We start from the raw sequence: 21,844 nt of genomic DNA on the forward strand, positions 1-21,844 counted from the left end.
GTCGGCTGAAGTCTCATTTGTTAATGTGTTTCAAGTTCCTAGCATTTGGATTGCCCTGAAGTTTAATGAATATTTCTCTATTTTAAGACAGTATTCACAAATTGTACTTGGAATTGCAGTCTAAGTTGCATAGTTAATGGAAATTACCTGGTCTATAACCAGGCTTAACATGGATTATCATATCGAAGGATCAAACCCCTGGAGTTTTGAAGGAAGAACATTTTGATTTTGTATGCTTCAGAAAGGAAGAAGGGGAACTAAGTAACGATAGACCATACAACTGTATTATTTTCTACATGAAATAGGGTAACTTACACCTAGTTAAACATTGATGTTAGCCTATAGCCTACCTTAAAAAAATTTAAACAATGTTCTAAATCTCCTTTAATGTCACAGTCAATTTAGGCTACGTTCAATTAACTTAGACCTCCTAGGGTACAACTTATTTATTATAACATACCGGTACGGCCATCGGACGTTTCATAAATCATATTTAAATAAGGTTTAAATGCTCCATATATACGGTGTTACTGTAAATTGTGAAATCAACGTGGCAGCCTGCATATTCCAAATTACAGTTCGGCCAAAACTTCTGTGTACGCGGACCAGTCGCTACTAGCCGAACTAAAACATACGGTACCGGTGATTGGTAGTGCTGGAGGTAGGGGTGAGTAAATAGCCAAAGACACAAATGTTTTCACAAAAGTACCCCCACCAACCCCCTCGCCAAGACCCGACCAGATCTGGTCGCGCGCACAGAAACTTTGGCCGAACTGTACAGTTAGAGCCCACTAATCCGGCATATGATGACCAAGCGATTTCAACAATCCAGCATTAGTCTACAGGTCTAAACAAATTGTTGATGGCCATTTTGGCCATACTAGTGTGTTTGGCAGTCAGGAGCAATCGGTACACTTTGGTTGCTCTCATTGGAATGCAGGGACGGGAGTTCTGTTTTTAACAATTACAAAACCACAAAGAAAATGTTTAATCCTACATTGTGCTAGATATTCAAATAACAATCACTTGGATTTTTGAAAACAAATTTAGATGGTAAATAACTCTATAGGCCTATAGTGACTGTTTGAAATTATCCAAGATGGCTGCCAGTCTTTAACCCTCCGAGTGTCATGCGTCGCTGCAGCGACGCGTAACGCACTTTGTATAGTGTCGTGCGTCGCTGCAGCGACTCGCGAACACTGTTTACGGCGAAGGCTCTATGACTAACTGAATCGGACTGTACTGGATTGAGTTAGGTATCGTTCTGTCCGTAATATTCTAAGCTTTCTGCAGAGGTCTGTCTCTAAGCACTATTCATTTTAGTTCCGAAAATATTGTAGCAGACAGCTGACTGAGCTGACGTGCGTGTATTTGTAAACAGCTAGGTTACCCTCGGACCGATGACTGATGTGTTTTATTACGTTTATCATTGTTTTAGTGTTAAAAATCAAAAGTAGTGATATACGTGGTGCATTATAAGAAGATTTAAGTGGTTTTGAAGTGCTGGTTGATGATCCTGAAGAAGTAGGTAGTGATATTGATGTAAATTATCAGCCAGATTCCTAGCTATGGTTGGGCTATGCATTCTTAGCTAAACGCTATGTACTGAAATCTGTTTTTTGCCCATAACTTTTTTATTTGCAAATCTACTTCTTTATATTATTATAGATTTGTAATCCTCATAAAATTTAGAACAAAGTGGCTATTTTCAAATATTTATAGGCCTATAATTTATACAATTTCATTGAGCACAAACTTATTTTTTTTGAAAATTTTCGAAATTATACATTTTTTTACCTAAAAATTTTTTTTTTTTTTTAAATCTTCCTTATGTTTTATATATAATATTGAAGCCCAAGATTTTCCAAACAAAATGGTATATAGAACAGTATAATTAACATTGTTTTTAAGCTTCTCAGATCAGTTTTAATAAAACCTTGCAAATGAGCAAAAAATAGGCTGACATTAAGGCCAAAACACGTGACACTCGGAGGGTTAAGTTAGACGCAAAAAAATTAGTGGTAGATTAATACATAGGCTTGCAATTAATGACTGTCTTTAGAAGATATTCAGTATTCCAGTATTTTCAATTATTGGGCACAACCAAAGTCCTAAACAAGCTAGATTAGCGAGCCTGTACTAGACAATTTGGCTTAAGACTCAAAATTATGATGCTACAGCATAATATAAAACACTTATTCGTAAACTATCAGGCAAAAAATATCCCTTAATTTCATATAAGTTAATTTTCAGCCACCACCCAGGCTTCGTCAAAAACCCAAGAAACAAAAGCTTGAGACCCAGGCTGTCTGAAGATACCAAATTTCTTTTACCTTCCCCTTCATATAAGTTTAGATTCTTTGGCATCATACCACATTTAAGTTCTATTCAAAATTAACCTAGGCCTAATTTAAACTCACACAGCCTAATCCCAAGGAGGTTAGCCTATGCTAAGAAACTTCACTTCAACCAAAGCACAACTAGTGCAAGTGGTTTTAAACTTGTAGACTACAGTATATATATTTTTTTTAATTACGTAGTCTGAAACCAAACAGACAAAAGAAAGTTGGGAATACTAAAACATGACAGAAAAGATACTGCAAGTCAATTCGGTTGACGTGCTCGGACCCTGAGTACAAGCCCCAAGTCAATAGATTTTCCAACCACTAGTAACTTACACACAGATGAAAGTTGTTTAGGCCTACAACATTTAAGTTGTTGGATACATTTCATAACATAAAAATGAATTCAGTTGTAGGCACAGATAGGGTAAAAGTAAAGTTATAAGTGAAAGTTGTAAACTTACTTTGTTATAAAAATTGACACAGTTTAGGCCTATCCAGCTATGCTGGACAACAACGCAGCCTTGGCAAGAAGGGTTAGTTTCTAAAAAAATATAAGTATTATGCTTGCATTCACTACTTGTGACCTGTGGGTATGTCTAAGTAGGTATAGAGGCTCCTCACGGTGAGAGTAAACATTCCTCGAACTTTTGAGGTTTAGCCTATAAGTAGAAGCCTCACATGTAACAAACCTAGAGTCCACCTTTTTAAGGAATCCACAGTCCTACTAGACTATGACTAGCCTATTCAATCACAGGTAGGAGAGTGAACTTATGGCTAGTGAAGTAGGATACAATCTGTGTTTGGCCTAGGCCTAAGCAATTGTGCTCCTTCCTTAGTCCTAAAACTGACTTAAAACGACCGACTCGTTTCAGGATTGGTATACACTTATTGTAAGATAACGATATATTAATTTGGGCCTACCTGCATAGCCGTTCATGAGATCCATTTTGAACATAAAATTAACGTAGGAAAGTAGTAAATTAGTATCAACCTTGGAGCAAACACTCAATCAACTTTCTGCAACTGATAAAGAAAGACACTTTTCAAACCAGAAACAATTATTCCAATAGTTATTTTAGAATTCGATTAAAAGGTAAAGGTTTAACTTGCAACACCAAAAAGATTCGTTATTTTAAATATGTTTAGATAAAAGAATCATTCTAAATAATAAAGCAAGTACGGGCACGGGCGTCGGCCATAACATCCTTAAGTTTTTTTCTGACAAGGGAGAGCAAGAAGAAGTGAAAAACAGAAAAACAGATGTCAGGTTGAGTAAAAGATGTTCCATGTAGCTCGACTGTTTCTAAGTCTATAACTATAACCAGCTCTCTTCCTAACTGAATTACTGTACTGTATAAAATTGCTATTTCGTTTTCAGGGACAGTTTTTGAATCTTACATCTTACATCTTACATCGGCGCTCCTCTTCGCAGTCGTGGAGACCGGAGAGTTGTCAATTTCTTGGAGGGGGTTTGTTGTATTTATGTGTGTGTGTTTATGTGTGAGTGTGTGTGGTTTATTTATTTTAGAGGTGTGTCACATTGTTGTGGTCTTTGTAGAATTCCTTTAAATTGTAGTATGGCCTGTTCAGGAGGTATTTTTTAAGGCTAGTGATGAATTTTTTTGTTTCGTTTATCGATTTTATGTTTTGAGGAAGAGAGTTATAGAGAGTTGTTCCCATGTATGTAGGGGTTTTACTTGTTCTGTGTAGTCTGTGTTGGCCTTGGTTGAGATTTGTCCCTGACCTAATATTGTGTTGATGGCATTCTTGTCTGGTTTGTGGAGGATCTGATTTGATGGCGATGATTGTGTCAAGGATGTATTGGGAGGTTAGAGTAAGGATCTTATATTGGATAAATAGTGGCTTGCAGTGTTCTTCATTTTCGACCCTTGCGATGATTCGGACAGCTTTTTTTTGGAGTGTGATGATTTTTTGTAGGTGGGTTTCGTCTGCTCCTCCCCAGGCTATAAGTCCATATTTGAGATGAGATGAAAAGAGTGCATGGTAGGCCGTTATTGCTATTGATGTATTTGTGATTTCCCTGATTCTTCTGATTGCAAAAATTGCCGATGATAGTTTTGAGTGTAGAATTTCTAGGTGCTTTTGCCAGTTTAAATTTGAATCAAGGGTAACTCCCAGGAATTTTGTATGGTTTGCTCTGTATATGTTGTTTTCAGTTTGTGGGCTAGCAGCTTCTTCATTACCGTTAGTTCTGTTTTTAACTTTGAATTCAATGTGCACAGTTTTAGTTTTATTTATGGTTAAATTCATGTCTTGGCTTATATTACTGGCTGATTGTATTATGTTTTCAATTTGATTTGCGTCTTTTGTCATGGGGGCAATTATGGTTGTATCGTCGGCAAACATGATGCATGTGCAGTCAGGGGGGAGGAGTGTTGGGAGGCAGTTTATGTAGATGAGAAAGAATAATGGTCCGAGGACTGATCCTTGTGGTATTCCGGTGATGGTTTTTTTAGTTTTGATCTGTATTTTGTTAAGTGGTTGTTCGATAGGTATTCTATTTCCACCAATTGTTCTCTGTTCTCCAGGTAGCTTTGGATCCAGCGGAGGGCTTTTCCGGTAATTTTGATCTCTTGTAATTTTTTTAGAAGAATCCTGCGGTCCAAACTGTCAAAAGCCTTTTCTAGGTCAATGAAAATACCGTTTGCTGTTTGTTTTTTTTCCCAGATGTCAGTAATGGAGTTGCACAGCTGGGTGAGAGCTGTGTTTGTCGATTTTCCTTCCCTGAAGCCATGCTGGTTGCTGCTTAGAATGCTGTTTTTTTCCAAATATGATACCAATTGAGCGTTTATAATTTTTTCTAGGTATTTTGATAGAACTGGGAGGATTGAGATGGGGCGGTAGTTTTCTGGAAGGCTGTCGTCTCCTTTTTTGTATTTAGGGTATACTAGGGCTCTTTTCATTGCAGTAGGAACTGTTGATTGAGTAATGGAGGCATTTATGATGTTTAGGAGGGGGGAAATCAGTTCATTTTTACAAAATTTAATGATTTTGTTCGGTATTTCATCTAGGCCTGAAGAGTTTTTTGGTGGGAGTTGCTTGAAGATTTCTTCCAGTTCTGTCTTTGATATGGGTTGAAACTGTCCCAGTCCTGTTAGTCCATTTATAGGCCTAGATGTAATTTGATTGTTTTGGTTTTGTTCTATTTGTTTGTGTCCTGAGTTATTTCCAGTGTTTATGAATATGGAGTTGAATCTGTTGGCTATGTCTATTGGGTTTGTGGTTTCATTTCCATTGAGATGTAGAGTTAGATTTTTTTTTGTTTTTTCTTTGTTTTTTCGCTCCTTGTTGACGGTCTTCCAGATGGTTTTGTTTTTGTTTGGTGCCTCATTTATTGTTTTCATGATTTGTTCCGATTTATTTTTTTTAATGCTGGTGTCGTACATTTTCTTTAAGTTTGAGTATGTTTTCTTATCCTCTTCAGTATTGCTCAGTATATATTTGTCATGGGCTAGATTGGTCAGGTTTCGAAGCTTGATCAGTTTTTCATCCCAAAAAATATGGTTGGATTTTCTATTGGAGTTTGAGCTAGTTTTGGGGAAGTGTTCATTTATTTTGTCCGTTAGGATTTTTATAAAATTATTATATTTGTCCTCAACCAGTGGAGTCTTGTAGATTTCGTCCCACTTTTGGTCAGTTAGGCTCTGTTTTAGCTGATTTAGTTTGTGTGTAGTTATAGGTCTGACGATTTTTTTAATAGGTTTGTTTACTTGAGATGAGTGTGTTTTAATTTCGCAGCAGACAATGTGGTGGTCTGATAGTGGAGTTTTTAGGGCATTTAATTTTAAATTTGGGAGGCCTAGGTTTGTTAGGCAGATATCAATGCTGGTAATTGAAGTTGGGGTAATTCTTGTGAATGGTATTTTCCCAGCCTCTAGATTGTGTTCTTTCAGGAAGTTTGTAAGCTTTATCGTGTCTGGGCTAGTAGGGTTTAGTATGTTTACATTGATATCCCCGAGGAAGATAATATCCTTGTTTTTGTTTGAAAAGCTTGTTAGAAGATGGTCAAAGCTATGCAGAAAGCCATCCAAGTTGGTTGAAGGTGATCTATATGCCCCTATAATGTTTAAGTGATAATTTTTGTAGTATAGTCCCACAAATTCCGATGTTAGTTCCTCGCAGTGGTCGTCTGTGTTGATTTTGGTGAAGTTTGTTTCACTGTTTTGTTTGGTGTAGGCAGCTACGCCTCCCCATTTATTTTTGCATCTTGAGAAATTGCTGATTAGGATATAGTTGTTTATATTCAGGTTTTGCATTTGATCCTGTTTGAGTCCATGTTCAGCTATTAAAAGTATATCAGGTTTTAAAATGTTCAGTTCAAATTCGAGTTGGCACAGTTTCTTTTGTAGTCCTCGCTGAATATTTATATAGATAATTTTTAGGTGTTTTTCTTTTATGCTTATTTGTTTGATTGTGTTGGGGTCGATTTGGTTGTCTTTGTTTAGTCCATTATGGACGGAGAATGGCCTTGCAAGTTTTTTGGTTCTCTATTTGACAGGTTATCAGTGGTGTTTGCTTGATCTGCTGGTTTTTCTGGGGTTGGTTGTGAGTTAGTAGGCCTATTACAGTCTCGAGTTGTAGGTTGGGTTGTTATGAGATTTGGACTGGATAAGTTGTGCTTTGGCCCCTGAACATATGTTTGTTCAGGTGGTGTTATGAGTGGTTTGTCCTGACTCAGGCTTTTGGAGGGGCTAGGCTCATTTGTGTATTTATTATCATGGTCATTGTCGAGGTAATTTCTATAGGGGGTGGCGGGTGGTTGTTTTTCAATCTCCTGTATCAAGGGTTTTCTCTTGCTAGTTCCATTTAGCCTATTTTGGTTGATAGTCTTAGTGTGTCTGTTGTGGTTTTTGTTGAGTGTGGAGTGCGGGCAGGTTAGGTTAGCTTCTGTAATTATGTGATGTGCCAGGACTGTTGCACCTTTTAGATTAGGATGGATACCATCGGGACGATAGTTGGAGGTGTCGACGATAGCACCTGAGTCTATATAGCTAATCTTAAGTTGCTCACACATGAATCTGTAGGCTTCATTTATTTCTTTAATGTATGTTTCTCTCGTGTCTCTTCTAGGTAGGATTCCATTTACATACCATTCTGTGGTTGGGTGAAGTTTCTGTGCAGCTTCAATGGCCAGCCACAGTGGCCTCATCGCATGATTGGGAGTTTTGGCGTGCTGAGCATTATTAGATCCCAGGTTAATAATTACTTTTCTAGGCATGCTTTTTGTTTCGTTTAGTATCTGGTCTAGGTCTTCGATGTATCCCCCTGGTATAATTTTACTGTCCACGTTTATTTTGTAATTATCCTTGATGATGCTAGCCGCTGCGCGAAGTGTTGAGTCTCCAACAAGAAGGGCTTTTGGTTGCGTGTTTTCTATTTCTTCTGGGGTGCATTTACAGGATCTACTTGACCTGGATTTGTTGTTGTTGTTGAGGTTTGTTTTGTTATAGGCGTTTGATTTTTGGATCAAGAAAGGTCCTCCATCTGGGGATATTGTGGTGTTTGTGTGTTCGTAGCTTCCCTGTACAAGTTCGGAGGCCGCTTTTTCACCCCGCAGTTGGGGGTCGTGGAGGCTGGGGGTTTCTGGTAACTTAAGGTGATGTGACTGCCTAGCTAGGGAGTCTGTCAGGCTTGTGCCATTTATTAGGTCTCGAATGGTTTGTTCCATTTTTTGGATAACCTGCATTTTAATTACTACCACTTCAGAGAGTTTATTGGTTTCTGATTTTTGGTCTTCGAGTTGTTTCTGAAGGGATGCAATGTCTTCCATGAGTATTTCAATTATTTTTTTCATTTGGTCTGACTGACCACAGTTTTGAAGGGGTTCTGAGTCGGAGGTCATGTCAAGGGTCTGATTGTAGTTGGTCTGGTTGGGATTTGAGTCATTTGGTTCAACTCGGTTCTCCAGGTCTATCTTAGGTCTAACTTTATTGGAACATAATTTGCACATCCAGTCAAAGTGGAGTTTGTCATTTATCATAGCTTTATATTGTCTAGTGGTTACATTTGCACACTTGATGTGGTACCAAACGTCGCAGTTACACATAATAGCATTGTCATTTTCCTTAACATCTAGTTTACATATAGCACAAGGTGGTGCTTCATCTGTATTTTTAGTCATTTTGGATAGGCGGGTTTTTAGGTAAATAGGCCTAGGAGAGGTCTTTGGGGTTGGCAGGTTTTTGGTAGAGTGCACTTGGGAAATTGGCTGGGTTTGTTGATCTAATCTTTCCTAACCTAAAAACTTGTTTTTGTTTTGTGAACTGTCTTAGCCTAACTTTGGTGTTTTGTTTGTCCCTGATTTGCTAACTAACTTGTCATTTACTGAAATTTGGTTTGTGTGGCCTAATGTAGGTTTAATTGTGTGTTTCATGTGATTTTGGAGGTTTTTTGGTTAATTGGGTAGAAAACTGTAGATTCGTGTTCTGTAGAAATGGTTTGTGTATGGTCTAATGATGTATGTATGTGACGTGTGTTTGGTTGGCTGAGCTTGATGAAGTTTTCCTAAGCTGTCCTCTGATTGGTCGAGGTCTTTGCTTTCTGAGCTTGGCTTCTTGATTGAATCAAGATGGCGGATCACAGTTAAAATCCACGTTTAACTCTAGGTTATTATGCTACACGATAAAAATGTTAAGGGTTTTAAAATAATCAGCAAAAAAGAAGATACAGTAAATATAAACGCACTCCACATATTATGCACGGCCATCTTTAACTCCAGGGGCCCATTTCATAATAAAGTACAAACTAATGTTATTAGTAAATCAGCTGATCACCCAATGCAAATCTTATGGAAATTACAAGTTACAAGTTGTAACTTGTAACTTGTTGTAGTTTATTATGAAATGGGCCCCAGGCCGCGGCTTTCGAAGTGCAACATCGCAAGCAGGGTTTTTAGTCCAGCAGCTAGCTATACTTTAGTGTGCAAACTTGCGTATACTCAATATTCTTGCATAACGTTTTAGTTTGATGTCTAGGGAGTTTAAAAAACCTGGGTGTTTACCTCCTACCCCCCACGTTTTCCGGCTATGACGTAATCAAAATGGCGGCCATTGATTTTTAAAAAGCGTATATTTCGCAAACTATTTGTCGGATCGGAATGAACTTTTTTTTATTTGAAAGATAAGTTTAAACGCTATCTGTTTTGCATTTACACATTTGTTGTATGCTTAGTAAATTTTTCGTAATTTTGCAAAAACCTGTATTTTTTAATATTTTTGTGTTATTTTTGTTTGTAACGTTTTATTGATAGAGTATATCAAAAACCACCAATGGAAAAAGTTGTAGAACATTTAAAAAGCTTTACAAAAATACCAAATTCGATATGTTTTACTCAAAATATCACGTCAGGAAACTAGATAAATCTCATAAAAACACCTATTTTGGCGCAAAAACGCCTATTAGTCCGGCATCTAGGGCAGTGCACAAGTCTTATATAGACAGTTTTACCATTCAATGTTGATGTATGTGTCTAAATAAGTGTTTTCAACTCGGGTGTCACTTCTGCACCCACAGCAGTTTCCGGTTATGACGTCATCAAAATGGCGGAAAGGGCTATATTAAAAATAACTATATTTTACATACCATGTATCGGATCGGAATGAACTTTTTTTTGTTTGAAAGATAAGTTTACATGCTATCTTTCATACATTTACACTTTGGTTGTATGTTTAGTGCATTTTTCGTAATTTTGCAAAAACCTATATTTTTAAATATTTTTGTGATATTTTTGTTGATTACGTTTTATTGATACAATATATCAGAAATAACTTAAAGAGAAGGTTGTAGCACGTTGAAAGGGCTTTACAAAAATACCGAATTCGATATGCTTTACTCAAAGGATCACGTCAAGAAACTAGAAAAATCGTACAAAACAACCTAATTTGGCGCAAAAACTCATATAAATCCGACACCGATGGCTATGTACGAGTCATATATAGACAGTTTTACCATTCAATGTTGATGTATGTGTCTATAGAAGTGTTTTTAACTCGGGTGTCACGTCTGGACCCACTGCAGTTTCCGGTTATGATGTCTTTAAAATTGCTACATGTTACGATTTCACCAACTATTTTACTTAAAATAAGACCATTACCCCCTTTTATGCAAATAAAAGCACAACAAATCAATGTAATTAGTCCATAGGAATGTTCCCACTATATAAATACCCCGAGTGCAGCAATCCTGTTGACTAAGCGAATTTCCATTTGCCTGGGTTGATTTTCAATTAATCTATTAAATTAACATGGTTTAAGATTGCCTAGGTTTGCTGCTAAAGGGAAACTAATAAAGTGGTTTTTTTATTAAAATATTAATGGCTTAGTGTTAGATAAATAAATCTGCCAATTTTGATCAAAATATATCCATAAACAAGCCAACTACTACATTTACAATATTGTCCATAAAAATAACATTGGAATTTTAAATGAAAAATGTTTTTATTTTCTCCTTAACCAATAACCGTACAAAAACGCTTTTACATACTACATTATTTGTTTTTTCAAGGTCTTTCAAAAGGTTCGGAGAAAAATTGATAAATTTTGTGTTATAAGGATAAAAAAGAGAAAATCCCATTTTAGTCCCATAAAATCCCTCTTTGAACTCCGTTCCTATGGTCCGATCATGCTGGTTCGCAAAATTATTCAAATTAATCACAAATCACAAAAATATTTAAAAATATGGGTTTTTACAAAATTACGAAAAATGCACTAAACATACAACAAAAGTGTAAATGTATGAAAGTTAGCATGTAAACTTATCTTTCAAACAAAAAAAAGTTCATTCCGATCCGATACATGGTATGTAACATATAGTTATTTTTAATATAGCCCTTTCCGCCATTTTGATGACGTCATAACCGGAAACTGCTGTGGGTGCAGAAGTGACACCCGAGTTGAAAACACTTATTTAGACACATAGATCAACATTGAATGGTAAAACTGTCTATATAAGACTTGTGCACTGCCCTAGATGCCGGACTAATAGGCGTTTTTGCGCCAAAATAGGTGTTTTTATGAGATTTATCTAGTTTCCTGACGTAATATTTTGAGTAAAACATATCGAATTTGGTATTTTTGTAAAGCTTTTTAAATGTTCTACAACTTTTTTCATTGGTGGTTTTTGATATACTGTATCAATAAAACGTTACAAACAAAAATAACACAAACATGTTAAAAAATACAGGTTTTTGCAAAATTACGAAAAATTTACTAAACATACAACAAATGTGTAAATGTAAAACATATAGCATTTAAACTTATCTTTCAAATAAAAAAAAGTTCATTCCGATCCGACAAATAGTTTGCGAAATATACGCTTTTTAAAAATCAATGGCCGCCATTTTGATTACGTCATAGCCGGAAAACGTGGGGGGTAGGAGGTAAACACCCAGGTTTTTTAAACTCCCTAGACATCAAACTAAAACGTTATGCAAGAATATTGAGTATACGCAAGTTTGCACACTAAAGTATAGTGCAGGACTATTTAGCGGCTGTTTTATTTGGATGCAGCTTATGGTATTTTTGGGTATGTTCTTAGGAATATGAAAGCTTGGTTACTGGGCTATGAAAATATTGAGTCCACTTTAAATGTACAAAAATAGTTTTTAAATTTAAATATAGTTTTGGTTCTTATTTTATATGTTGTATTTTCAATCTTTTAATAAAAAAATTTATAATACGCGAATTAATAAACTGGTGTCACCTCTGTCTGCGATGACAGGTGACATCATAATCGTTTTATGATTTTTAGCGATTCGCCGCTGTCATAGAATATTTCTATCTGACAAATAGTCAGAAAGGGGAAATGGAAGTGTTTAAAAGATCACTCGAGAAGGATTTTAAAGAAGGATTGAGTTTTACAAAATTCATGTGGGATAAAACGATAAAACGGGATTTTCTCAACCTGAAAAGTAGGATTTTTGCCGTGATTTTGGCCATTAGTATTAAACCCAAATAACATGCATTTGATAAAGGGAAAATATGTTTTTCGTTATTTAGGTTGTAAATGGTACTGAACATGTATTTCAAATTTTAGTTAAAAGAGTAGAATGACGTTCCCTGTGTGACTTAATGACTTGGCGTCATTAGCGAATCCCAGTTAAGGGCGAGATCCCAAATAAGGGTGAGAAAGTCGTGGCATCAGCAAATACATTATTATTTCACAAGAATTGATATGCCAAATGCATTCATTTTAGCGAATTTCCCATACAGAGATTAAGCCATTACCGTACGTCTCATGGTAGATCTGGACCCTGGACCGTTTTACTTTTTTGTTTTGAGGTCACCAGAGGCAAAAAACACCATCCGTTCACATTACATATGTATATGTGTCTGTTAGCACGATAACTCGAGCAAAAATAATCCGATTTTGATGAAATTTGGTATGAAAGTGTATATCTACAATTCATACGAACGAGTTCGCGAACCAGGACTATGGGAATGGGGGTATATAGGGGCTTTTATGGGATTAAAATGGGGTTTTCCCATTTTTCAACCTAATTCATACAATTTTGTAATAATCCTGATAAAATACTGTACTTTACCACCAAACAAACTGTCGCTGTCAAACTACTAATTATATAGCTCGCCCAGCTTATAGTGCTCGCCTCACAATCTAAAAGTAGTTGGTTCGATCCTGTCAGTAGCTTTTTGATGGTTCGAAACTGAACCCAGCTGTTTCTGACCATTCGGCTTATAAATGGTCTGGACCTGGCCAATGAAACAGCTGATCATAGTCAGTTAACTATACGTTAAACTATGTATTTTGTCTCCAGAAACACAAAAATTTGTCTGTCAACAGTCGGCCGACTTACTAGAGACATCGCATCGCAACACTCCGGAGACAGTCGGCAGACAATGTTTCCGCAGACAAATCGCCATGTGTGGACGAGGCTTGGACCTTGTAAAAAGTATAATTACTTAGTAGCTCAAGTTCTGATAAGAACTAAGAACCACGCCTTAAAACATTCTACCCTCGGCGATACAAACGCCCATGGTAGGCTGGAAGAGAACTGGAAGAGAACAAATAGTTAGACTTGCCTCTGTATTTGGTGACTATAGTGTCTAGAAACTGTGCGAGAGCCAATCATAATGAGTTCCAAAAACCCAACCTAGGAAATATGAAACGGGTAATATTCAGGTGTTTTCCTTAAACGTACTCACGTTACGACTATTTTATCATCATCATTTTAAACATTCCCATATTAAAAGTTACAATGGCAAAACTGTTATATTTACAATGTTAATCTGATGTACTGTATTCCTAAAATTAACTAGCCTTAACAAAAACTTGAAACAAATTACCTTCAATAAATAAATATATACCGTAACAATAAATAACACGCATTAATTCTTAACTTTAACAATTAATTATGATAACAATACAATACGTACAATAAATTACGTGTATTAATTGATGTTAACTTTAACAATGATAAAATTATCATTGCTAAACTAAAATTAACAGACATTTTTTAAAGTTCATTAAAAATTACATTGATGACTTGAGTTTAATTTGGAACACAATGTAAAAAGTTACTTTACATAAAACTTGCGTTTGAGCTGCCCTCTGCATTATTATTCTTTAACCAGATAACTATCATATAGAAATTTACTGAAGAAATTTATTGAAGTCATTAGAAATTTAAGAAAAAATATTGATAATTTTAGATTAAGATGTGATGTTCATGAATATAATACTAGATTTAGGGACAAAATAGATATTACTAGATGTAGGTTAGGTAAGGCACAAAAATATCATGATTATTTGGCTGTGATATTATACAATAAATTACCAACTTGCCTAGTCAATTTAGAGTCTGATAAAATGTTTCTAACTAAATTTTACAAATGGCTACAGGAAAATCCCATGTACTCGGTGGATGAATACTTTGAGCGAGAAATTGTGATAGTTTAGGCTTGTTTTGTTATTTTGTTCTGAAATGTTTATTAATTGTTTTTGTCTTTAAATTATTTATGATTCATGTTTCTTTAATAGTCCTTAAGCCAATACCACACTGTACCTGACTCGCCATAATTTCTTAATTTCTTATTTTATGTAGCTAACTTATTAGGCCTATTTTTAAAATTGACAAGACCTATTGTATTTTGTATTTACTTAACGGTCAATAAAATGTCTTATTGTCTTATACAAATCTTTTGCTAACGGACGTAAATTTGAAGGTATGGTGTTTTTGGCCTCTTGGGACATGAAAACGTGAAAGTAAATCGGACCCGGGTCCAGCCCTTACCTTGAGACCTTCGGTAAAGCTTGTTCCCTAAACGGTATATCCGCTAATAGAGGAGCAATGCGCCACCTCTAAGGTCAAGTGGTAGCAAGGGAGCCGTGCTAGGAATTTGAACGCTTGCGAGCCAGCGCTTTTCAGCGCCGGCTCTATTTAAAAATTGTGATCTTGCTACTATCACATTGCCTTCCAACATCCCACGTAGTCCACTGGTCCTGAGATCCTTCGGACGGGGCTTCCAAAATAATGAGTCAATTATAAGCCACCCATCGTTCCAAAGGGGAACGACTTACGGCTTTTCAAATAATCAAGGAATCACCTTAAACTCCGTAGTCCATAACAACAAATAAGTCAGCAGTCTTATGGATATATCATAGTACGCAGCAACAGAAATCCCTGCGAGAACGTACGTGATGTTCAGTTGAAATGCTTCTACTTATGATGTGGTTAAACAAAAATAGTTGTTGAATTTAAGTTTGTATTTATTTTTTCGATTATTAGTGTGACTAAATAACAATCCTTTCCTTAATTGATTAATTAATTACTGCACTTATTTATGCACTCACAAATTTAACTCATTTTGGCGGTGGTGGTCTCTAGCGGCGGTCACAACAACTACGCCGCCCTAGTGTAGGACTTGTCCGCAGCGCTGCGCTAGCGGCGATCACAACAACTATACCATGCCACATGCCGTCGACCGTCGTATACAGAGCGTCGTAGTGCAGACTGCAGAGCAGAATTTGTCCGCATAGCTAGTTTGGAAACGAAAGCTACAGCTAAGCTAGGTGGACAGATTTTCAAAGTTTTAATTTGAAATTCAAATGGCTGTTAGCAGGTCGTAACTTAATCGTTGATTCGGGTAGATGATGGTGTTTTGCAACATAGTCACTTCAATGTATTGTCGATATTTGGCCATTCTAGCAAAGGATATAATGTTTAGGATTTACTTTTTAGCACTTCAATATTATTCACAAAGTTTCTCAAGGAAAGAAAGAAAAATAGAAAATGAAATATTTTACTGCTTTTAAGCAGTCTACTACCATCAAAAGGCAGCATATTAGTCCTACTTTAAAACACCAAAAAATGATACCTAGCTTAAAATGTTTACCACGGTCATAGAGTTAAGTAAGTTAGATGAAGGAGATATTTTAATCATGGCTCGATCCTATAAAACCTAAAACTCATGTGACCTTGTTGAATTCTAAGTATGCTATATTTGGGAATGGATATTAAAGAATCAAATAACTACCGTATATGATCTATGTTAATAATTTGGAAGCTTAGTTTCGATTCAGAAGTATTAAACACTGCCTTAAGTTTAGGACAGGCCTATTAAACGGTGTAAAAGATATTAGAGGTGGGATTCTCATATAGCCATTATGATGTTGTCATGCGTTTAAGCCTGCATTATAAAAAATGTATTACAAAAATGATGATAATTTTTTTTTTTTTTTAAGTCAGACAGAACTGATTCGGGGAATTATCGCCCAATCTCTCTCCTACGAGTCGTTTCAAAATCGATTAAGAAAGTTGTTTCGGAGCAACTTAGCAACTTCTTGGAAAAAAATAACATATTGTGTGACAGACAATATGGTTTTAGACGCAACAAATTAACAAAATTGGCACTAATTGATTTCATCAACAGCATTAGACGCAATGGAGGCTGGAGAGACAGTACTTGGTTATTTTGCTGACTCTCCAAAGCCTTCGATTGTGTCGAACCTGCGATTCTATTGGAAAAATAGTGGTGTTTCCCCCGGACGTGGTTGAGGCGGACAGTGCGTGAGGCGGACAAAACTGGTACGGGTGGGTAATTGAGCGGATGTCTCCCTGCATCTATCCGGCTCGTGGGGAATATCCCCGTTACCGAATCGTCTGGGGAATTGCCGCGTTTTGTCTGCATGCACCCAGTTATCGTTCAACCACATCTAAACTACCGAAGCAATTTAGCTCTGCTATTATTGGTTGATAGCTAAGAGACTATGTTTGATCTATAAAAGCTAATAACCCAATCACAATAACTCGTAGGCCTAGTCCCTTTGGGTTACTCCCCGTGGACGTCCAAATTTTTAGTGTTAAAATTTTAGAAGAGTTAGACAAATCTTGAAACTCTAAAATTCTGTAGAATGTTCAATCATTATCATATATATTAAAACGTAAAACGTGACAGGGTTTTTTACTTCACGATTCTAAATCAACCACATGGATTTTAATTATTTAGGTTGAGTTTCAAACAACATGTATAATCATCATCTGCATATTAATGTGGTTTAAATTGGTGCTTCGTAGTAATCCTGTTGCACAAAGTGTTCAGGTTCGTATTTTTATGTACTTTATGTGCAATTACGACCTTCATATGAAGAGACCACCTTTTGATAGACAATAGACCATTTATTCATCGTTCAGTAATTACAAAATTACAATAGATTTCGTCAAACAGAATATATAAATAAAGGTTTTTTTTAAAACTAGATCCTTGTTTATGAATTTAACATAAAAAATCATATATTTTGTACATTGGATTGATTTTACACCACTTTAACAGTTTGTCAGAGAATACATTTAAAGGCAAAGAGCTGAAATCAACAGGAAACTTATTAAATATTTTAAGACCCAAGTAGGTATGGTAATTCTGAGTTCTTGACAGCCTTACTCTATCTAAATCTAATGTACCTCTATTTCTTGTTTGGTAACTATGGACACCATCTCTAATTACATATTTGTGGTAGTTTTTTTTTTTTAAATATCCTAGACGCCTGAAGATGGCTTTGTAGAAAGTCGAAACTTGTTCCGACACTAGCAACAATTACCTAGTGTTACTACGAAGCAGGTATTTACACCCATTTTATATATTCAACGTAATCCGGGAGGCTAACTTATAAAACGAAATCATTTGCATGTTTATGACGCAACCAAAAAACTAGAGCTAAAATTCAAAATATATAGTATGGTAGTTAAATAATGTAAAATATAGCAACAACTGAAAAAATCAATAAAATGTTAGTTTGTTAATATTTTGTTTGTACCTACGAAAAAACGTCAATATAAGCCCAAGCACTAAGTGAACGCGAAAGGTAATGTATAGGTTGAGATATCGCATTGCGTAAATAACAATCGATTTTGCATTGCTGATCTTCTGACACCGACGGTAGACACCGTTCCTATAACCTGATGTGGCTGGTTCGCGAACTAATTCAAAGTTATACCGATCTACACCTTCAAGTCAAATTTCATCAAAATCGTAGCAAAGTTACTTGAATTATCGTATTCACGGGCACATAAATTACAAACATTTGAATGAATAGTGTTTGTAGATTTAGCCTCCGGTAATGTCAAAATCAAAAAGTAAATTGGTCCCGGGCCCAGGTCTTACCGTGCCACCTACGGCAATGGGGGGGGGGATCACTTTAACACAACTAACGAATGAAATCGTAGTAGATTCAAATTGTAATTCTTTCATTTATCTTTGACTAATCATTTAACTTTACTTGTTCAATCGGAAATGACGAAAATCAAATAAAACAAACGGAAGGTATGTTAGCAGGACAGACAACATCATAATCTATTTAACTGTAATTTAAATCAGCTGAGTGATAGCAAAGCGGGCGAGGGCCGTGTACGTGTAGTACAAGCCAACCCCCACAGGGTCAATGTTGATAGTTCCTCGAACCCAGGTGAGGGAAACGATTCACAACTGTCAAAGAAAATCTCTATCCGACAAAAATTGTCAGAGGCCACAGACGTAATTGTGAGCCAGGCCAGTGGTGTTCATATTTAGCAAAAAAACCACTTAACTTTAAAATCCGTATGTACATACCGGTACTGATAACAAGCCTTAATTAGAAGATAATCATAATGTAAACTGCCTTGCAAGCAAAAGAGATTAGGTTTAAAGTAAGGTATTATATTTTATATGAATGCTAAATAAATACGTGGTTTTTATCTTAATTTATAAAAAATATACTTAGAGGTGTAGCACAACGGCGGCGCTGCCTAGCAATATAGATACACGCAAGTACTGCATGTTGCATCACTAGAATGTTACGGCGCGTCCTACTAACATAGTGATCAGGTAAATGTGGTAATGGGAGTCTCTTCCAAGTAGATAGTGTACTGCTAGCTAGGTGTAGCACAACTGCGGCGCTGCCTAGCAATATAGATACACGCAAGTACTGCATGTTGCATCACTAGAATGTAACGGCGCGTCCTACTAACATAGTGATCAGGTAAATGTGGTAATGGGAGTCTCTTCCAAGTAGATAGTGTACAACTACTAGCTAGGTGTAGCACAACGGCGGCGCTGCCTAGCAATATAGATACACGCAAGTACTGCATGTTGCATCACTAGAATGTTACGGCGCGTCCTACTAACATAGTGATCAGGTAAATGTGGTAATGGGAGTCTCTTCCAAGTAGATAGTGTACTACTAGCTAGGTGTAGCACAACGGCGGCGCTGCCTAGCAATATAGATACACGCAAGTACTGCATGTTGCATCACTAGAATGTCACGGCGCGTCCCGCTAACATAGTGATTAGGTAAATACGGTAATGGGGTCCATCCAAGTAGATAGTGTACTACTAGCTAGGTGTAGCACAACGGCGGCGCTGCCTAGCAATATAGATACACGCAAGTACTGCATGTTGCATCACTAGAATGTCACGGCGCGTCCTACTAACATAGTGATCAGGTAAATGTGGTAATGGGAGTCTCTACCAAGTAGATAGTGTACTACTAGCTAGGTGTAGCACAACAGTGGCGCTGCCTAGCAATATAGATACACGTAAGTACTGCATGTTGCATCACTAGAATGTCACGGCGCGTCCCACTAACATAGTGATCAGGTAAATGTGGTAATGGGAGTCTCTTCCAAGTAGATAGTGTACTACTAGCTAGGTGTAGCACAACAGTGGCGCTGCCTAGCAATATAGATACACGCAAGTACTGCATGTTGCATCACTAGAATGTCACGGCGCGTCCCACTAACATAGTGATCAGGTAAATGTGGTAATGGGAGTCTCTTCCAAGTAGATAGTGTACTACTAGCTAGGTGTAGCACAACAGTGGCGCTGCCTAGCAATATAGATACACGCAAGTACTGCATATTGCATCACTAGAATGTCACGGCGCGTCCCACTAACATAGTGATCAGGTAAATGTGGTAATGGGAGTCTCTTCCAAGTAGATAGTGTACTACTAGCTAGGTGTAGCACAACAGTGGCGCTGCCTAGCAATATAGATACACGCAAGTACTGCAAGTTGCATCACTAGAATGTCACGGCGCGTCCTACTAACATAGTGATCAGGTATATGTGGTAATGGGAGTCTCTTCCAAGTAGATAGTGTACTACTAGCTAGGTGTAGCACAACAGTGGCGCTGCCTAGCAATATAGATACACGCAAGTACTGCATGTTGCATCACTAGAATGTCACGGCGCGTCCCGCTAACATAGTGATCAGGTAAATGTGGTAATGGGAGTCTCTTCCAAGTAGATAGTGTACTACTAGCTAGGTGTAGCACAACGGCGGCGCTGCCTAGCAATATAGATACACGCAAGTACTGCATGTTGCATCACTAGAATGTCACGGCGCGTCCCGCTAACATAGTGATCAGGTAAATGTGGTAATGGGAGTCTCTTCCAAGTAGATAGTGTACTACTAGCTAGGTGTAGCACAACGGCGGCGCTGCCTAGCAATATAGATACACGCAAGTACTGCATGTTGCATCACTAGAATGTCACGGCGCGTCCCGCTAACATAGTGATCAGGTAAATGTGGTAATGGGAGTCTCTTCCAAGTAGATAGTGTACTACTAGCTAGGTGTAGCACAACGGCGGCGCTGCCTAGCAATATAGATACACGCAAGTACTGCATGTTGCATCACTAGAATGTCACGGCGCGTCCCGCTAACATAGTGATCAGGTAAATGTGGTAATGGGAGTCTCTTCCAAGTAGATAGTGTACTACTAGCTAGGTGTAGCACAACGGCGGCGCTGCCTAGCAATATAGATACACGCAAGTACTGCATGTTGCATCACTAGAATGTCACGGCGCGTCCTACTAACATAGTGATCAGGTATACTGTAATTGTTGTATATACTGTATGGTAACGGAAGTCTCTTCCAGCTGGAAGCTGGTTATTCGTTATTCCAGAATCTTTAAAGGTATTTATATTGTCGGGCACAGGAGAGCATATATCTAAAGTTATATAATTAAATAAATATTTCTTCTAGGTTAAACAAATCAGGTCTTTGAAAAACATCATCATCAATATTCTTTTTTACCTTTATTAAAATATAAAATAGCGTGTGTTCAACTCAGATCTTAAGGTTACTAATTTATTTTTTTTAATTTTTAAATCTCATTTGATCATATTCATACAAATTTTGAAATAAGATACCTAACTATTCATTCACAACTTCTATTAAGTAATGTATATTATTTGTAGTTTTTGTTTCTATAAACTGTAGTTTTCAATTAATAAAGATATTTTAAAAATGAAAAAAATAAAAGCGCACAAAAAATTCTCTAGTAGATTGTAATATCATAAAATATGTTAAATTTAATAGAAAAAATTTAAAAAGATTATATAAATAAAATTAAAAAAAAACAATGTTTGAGATGTATCAGGGCCTAATTTACTTCGATTTTGAACTAACTTACAAAAATACTCTATAAAATGGTAAATAATCTTACCTACGACCGTTTTTTTGAACTAGCATTTTCAGTTCAGTTCTTAGAATTGAAGGGATTTATTTTACAGCATTGTTTACTTACTCTACAGCATTTTATTTTTTTTACTTTACAAAATTAGTAACGGACCAATGAGGTTCAAGGATTGAGAAAAAAAGAAAATTGTAACGCTTTAAACCGTAACTTATCAACTGTTAAGACCAATTTAATTGTTAATGAATGGGTCAGTGTATAGTTAATACAATGAGTCGTTGCATCACAATCAGTGACAATGAGAGATTAAACAAAAACATAACCTCTCTTAGAAGTTTCTAGTAGTGATTGTTAGTAATTGAAAACTGTCGTAGGTAAAGCAGTGTACCCAAATTGAGTAACTAGTCTTTAGTATCGTTGCGTAAACTACTATAATCGTCCACATTTTTACACTAGAGGGATCGATTTGCAAAGAAGAAGAACACCACGGAGTTGAGTGACCTCATATAACCTTTGGTAAGGTATCGTAGAATTAAAAACTCAAATTTGTTTACTTTTCTTTGTATTGTACA

General features: G+C 36.6%; 1 protein-coding gene across 1 annotated transcript in view; it reads right to left on the reverse strand.

Annotated features, from left to right (window-relative positions):
• Positions 1–3,545, reverse strand: part of LOC128998276 (abl interactor 2) — a 41,878-nt gene extending 38,333 nt beyond the window's left edge. Inside the window, exon 1 of the mRNA XM_054424335.1 lies at positions 3,267–3,545. Within this exon, the coding sequence (XP_054280310.1) occupies positions 3,267–3,300 (34 nt within the window). The 5' untranslated portion in view covers positions 3,301–3,545. The remainder of the gene's footprint in view (positions 1–3,266) is intronic.
• Between the last annotated feature and the right edge of the window lie 18,299 nt (positions 3,546–21,844).

Source organism: Macrosteles quadrilineatus, unplaced genomic scaffold, assembly GCF_028750875.1.
Source record: "Macrosteles quadrilineatus isolate MER2022 unplaced genomic scaffold, UCM_ALF_1.0 Scaffold_7__1_contigs__length_78375512, whole genome shotgun sequence".
Taxonomy (NCBI): Eukaryota; Metazoa; Arthropoda; class Insecta; order Hemiptera; family Cicadellidae; genus Macrosteles; species Macrosteles quadrilineatus.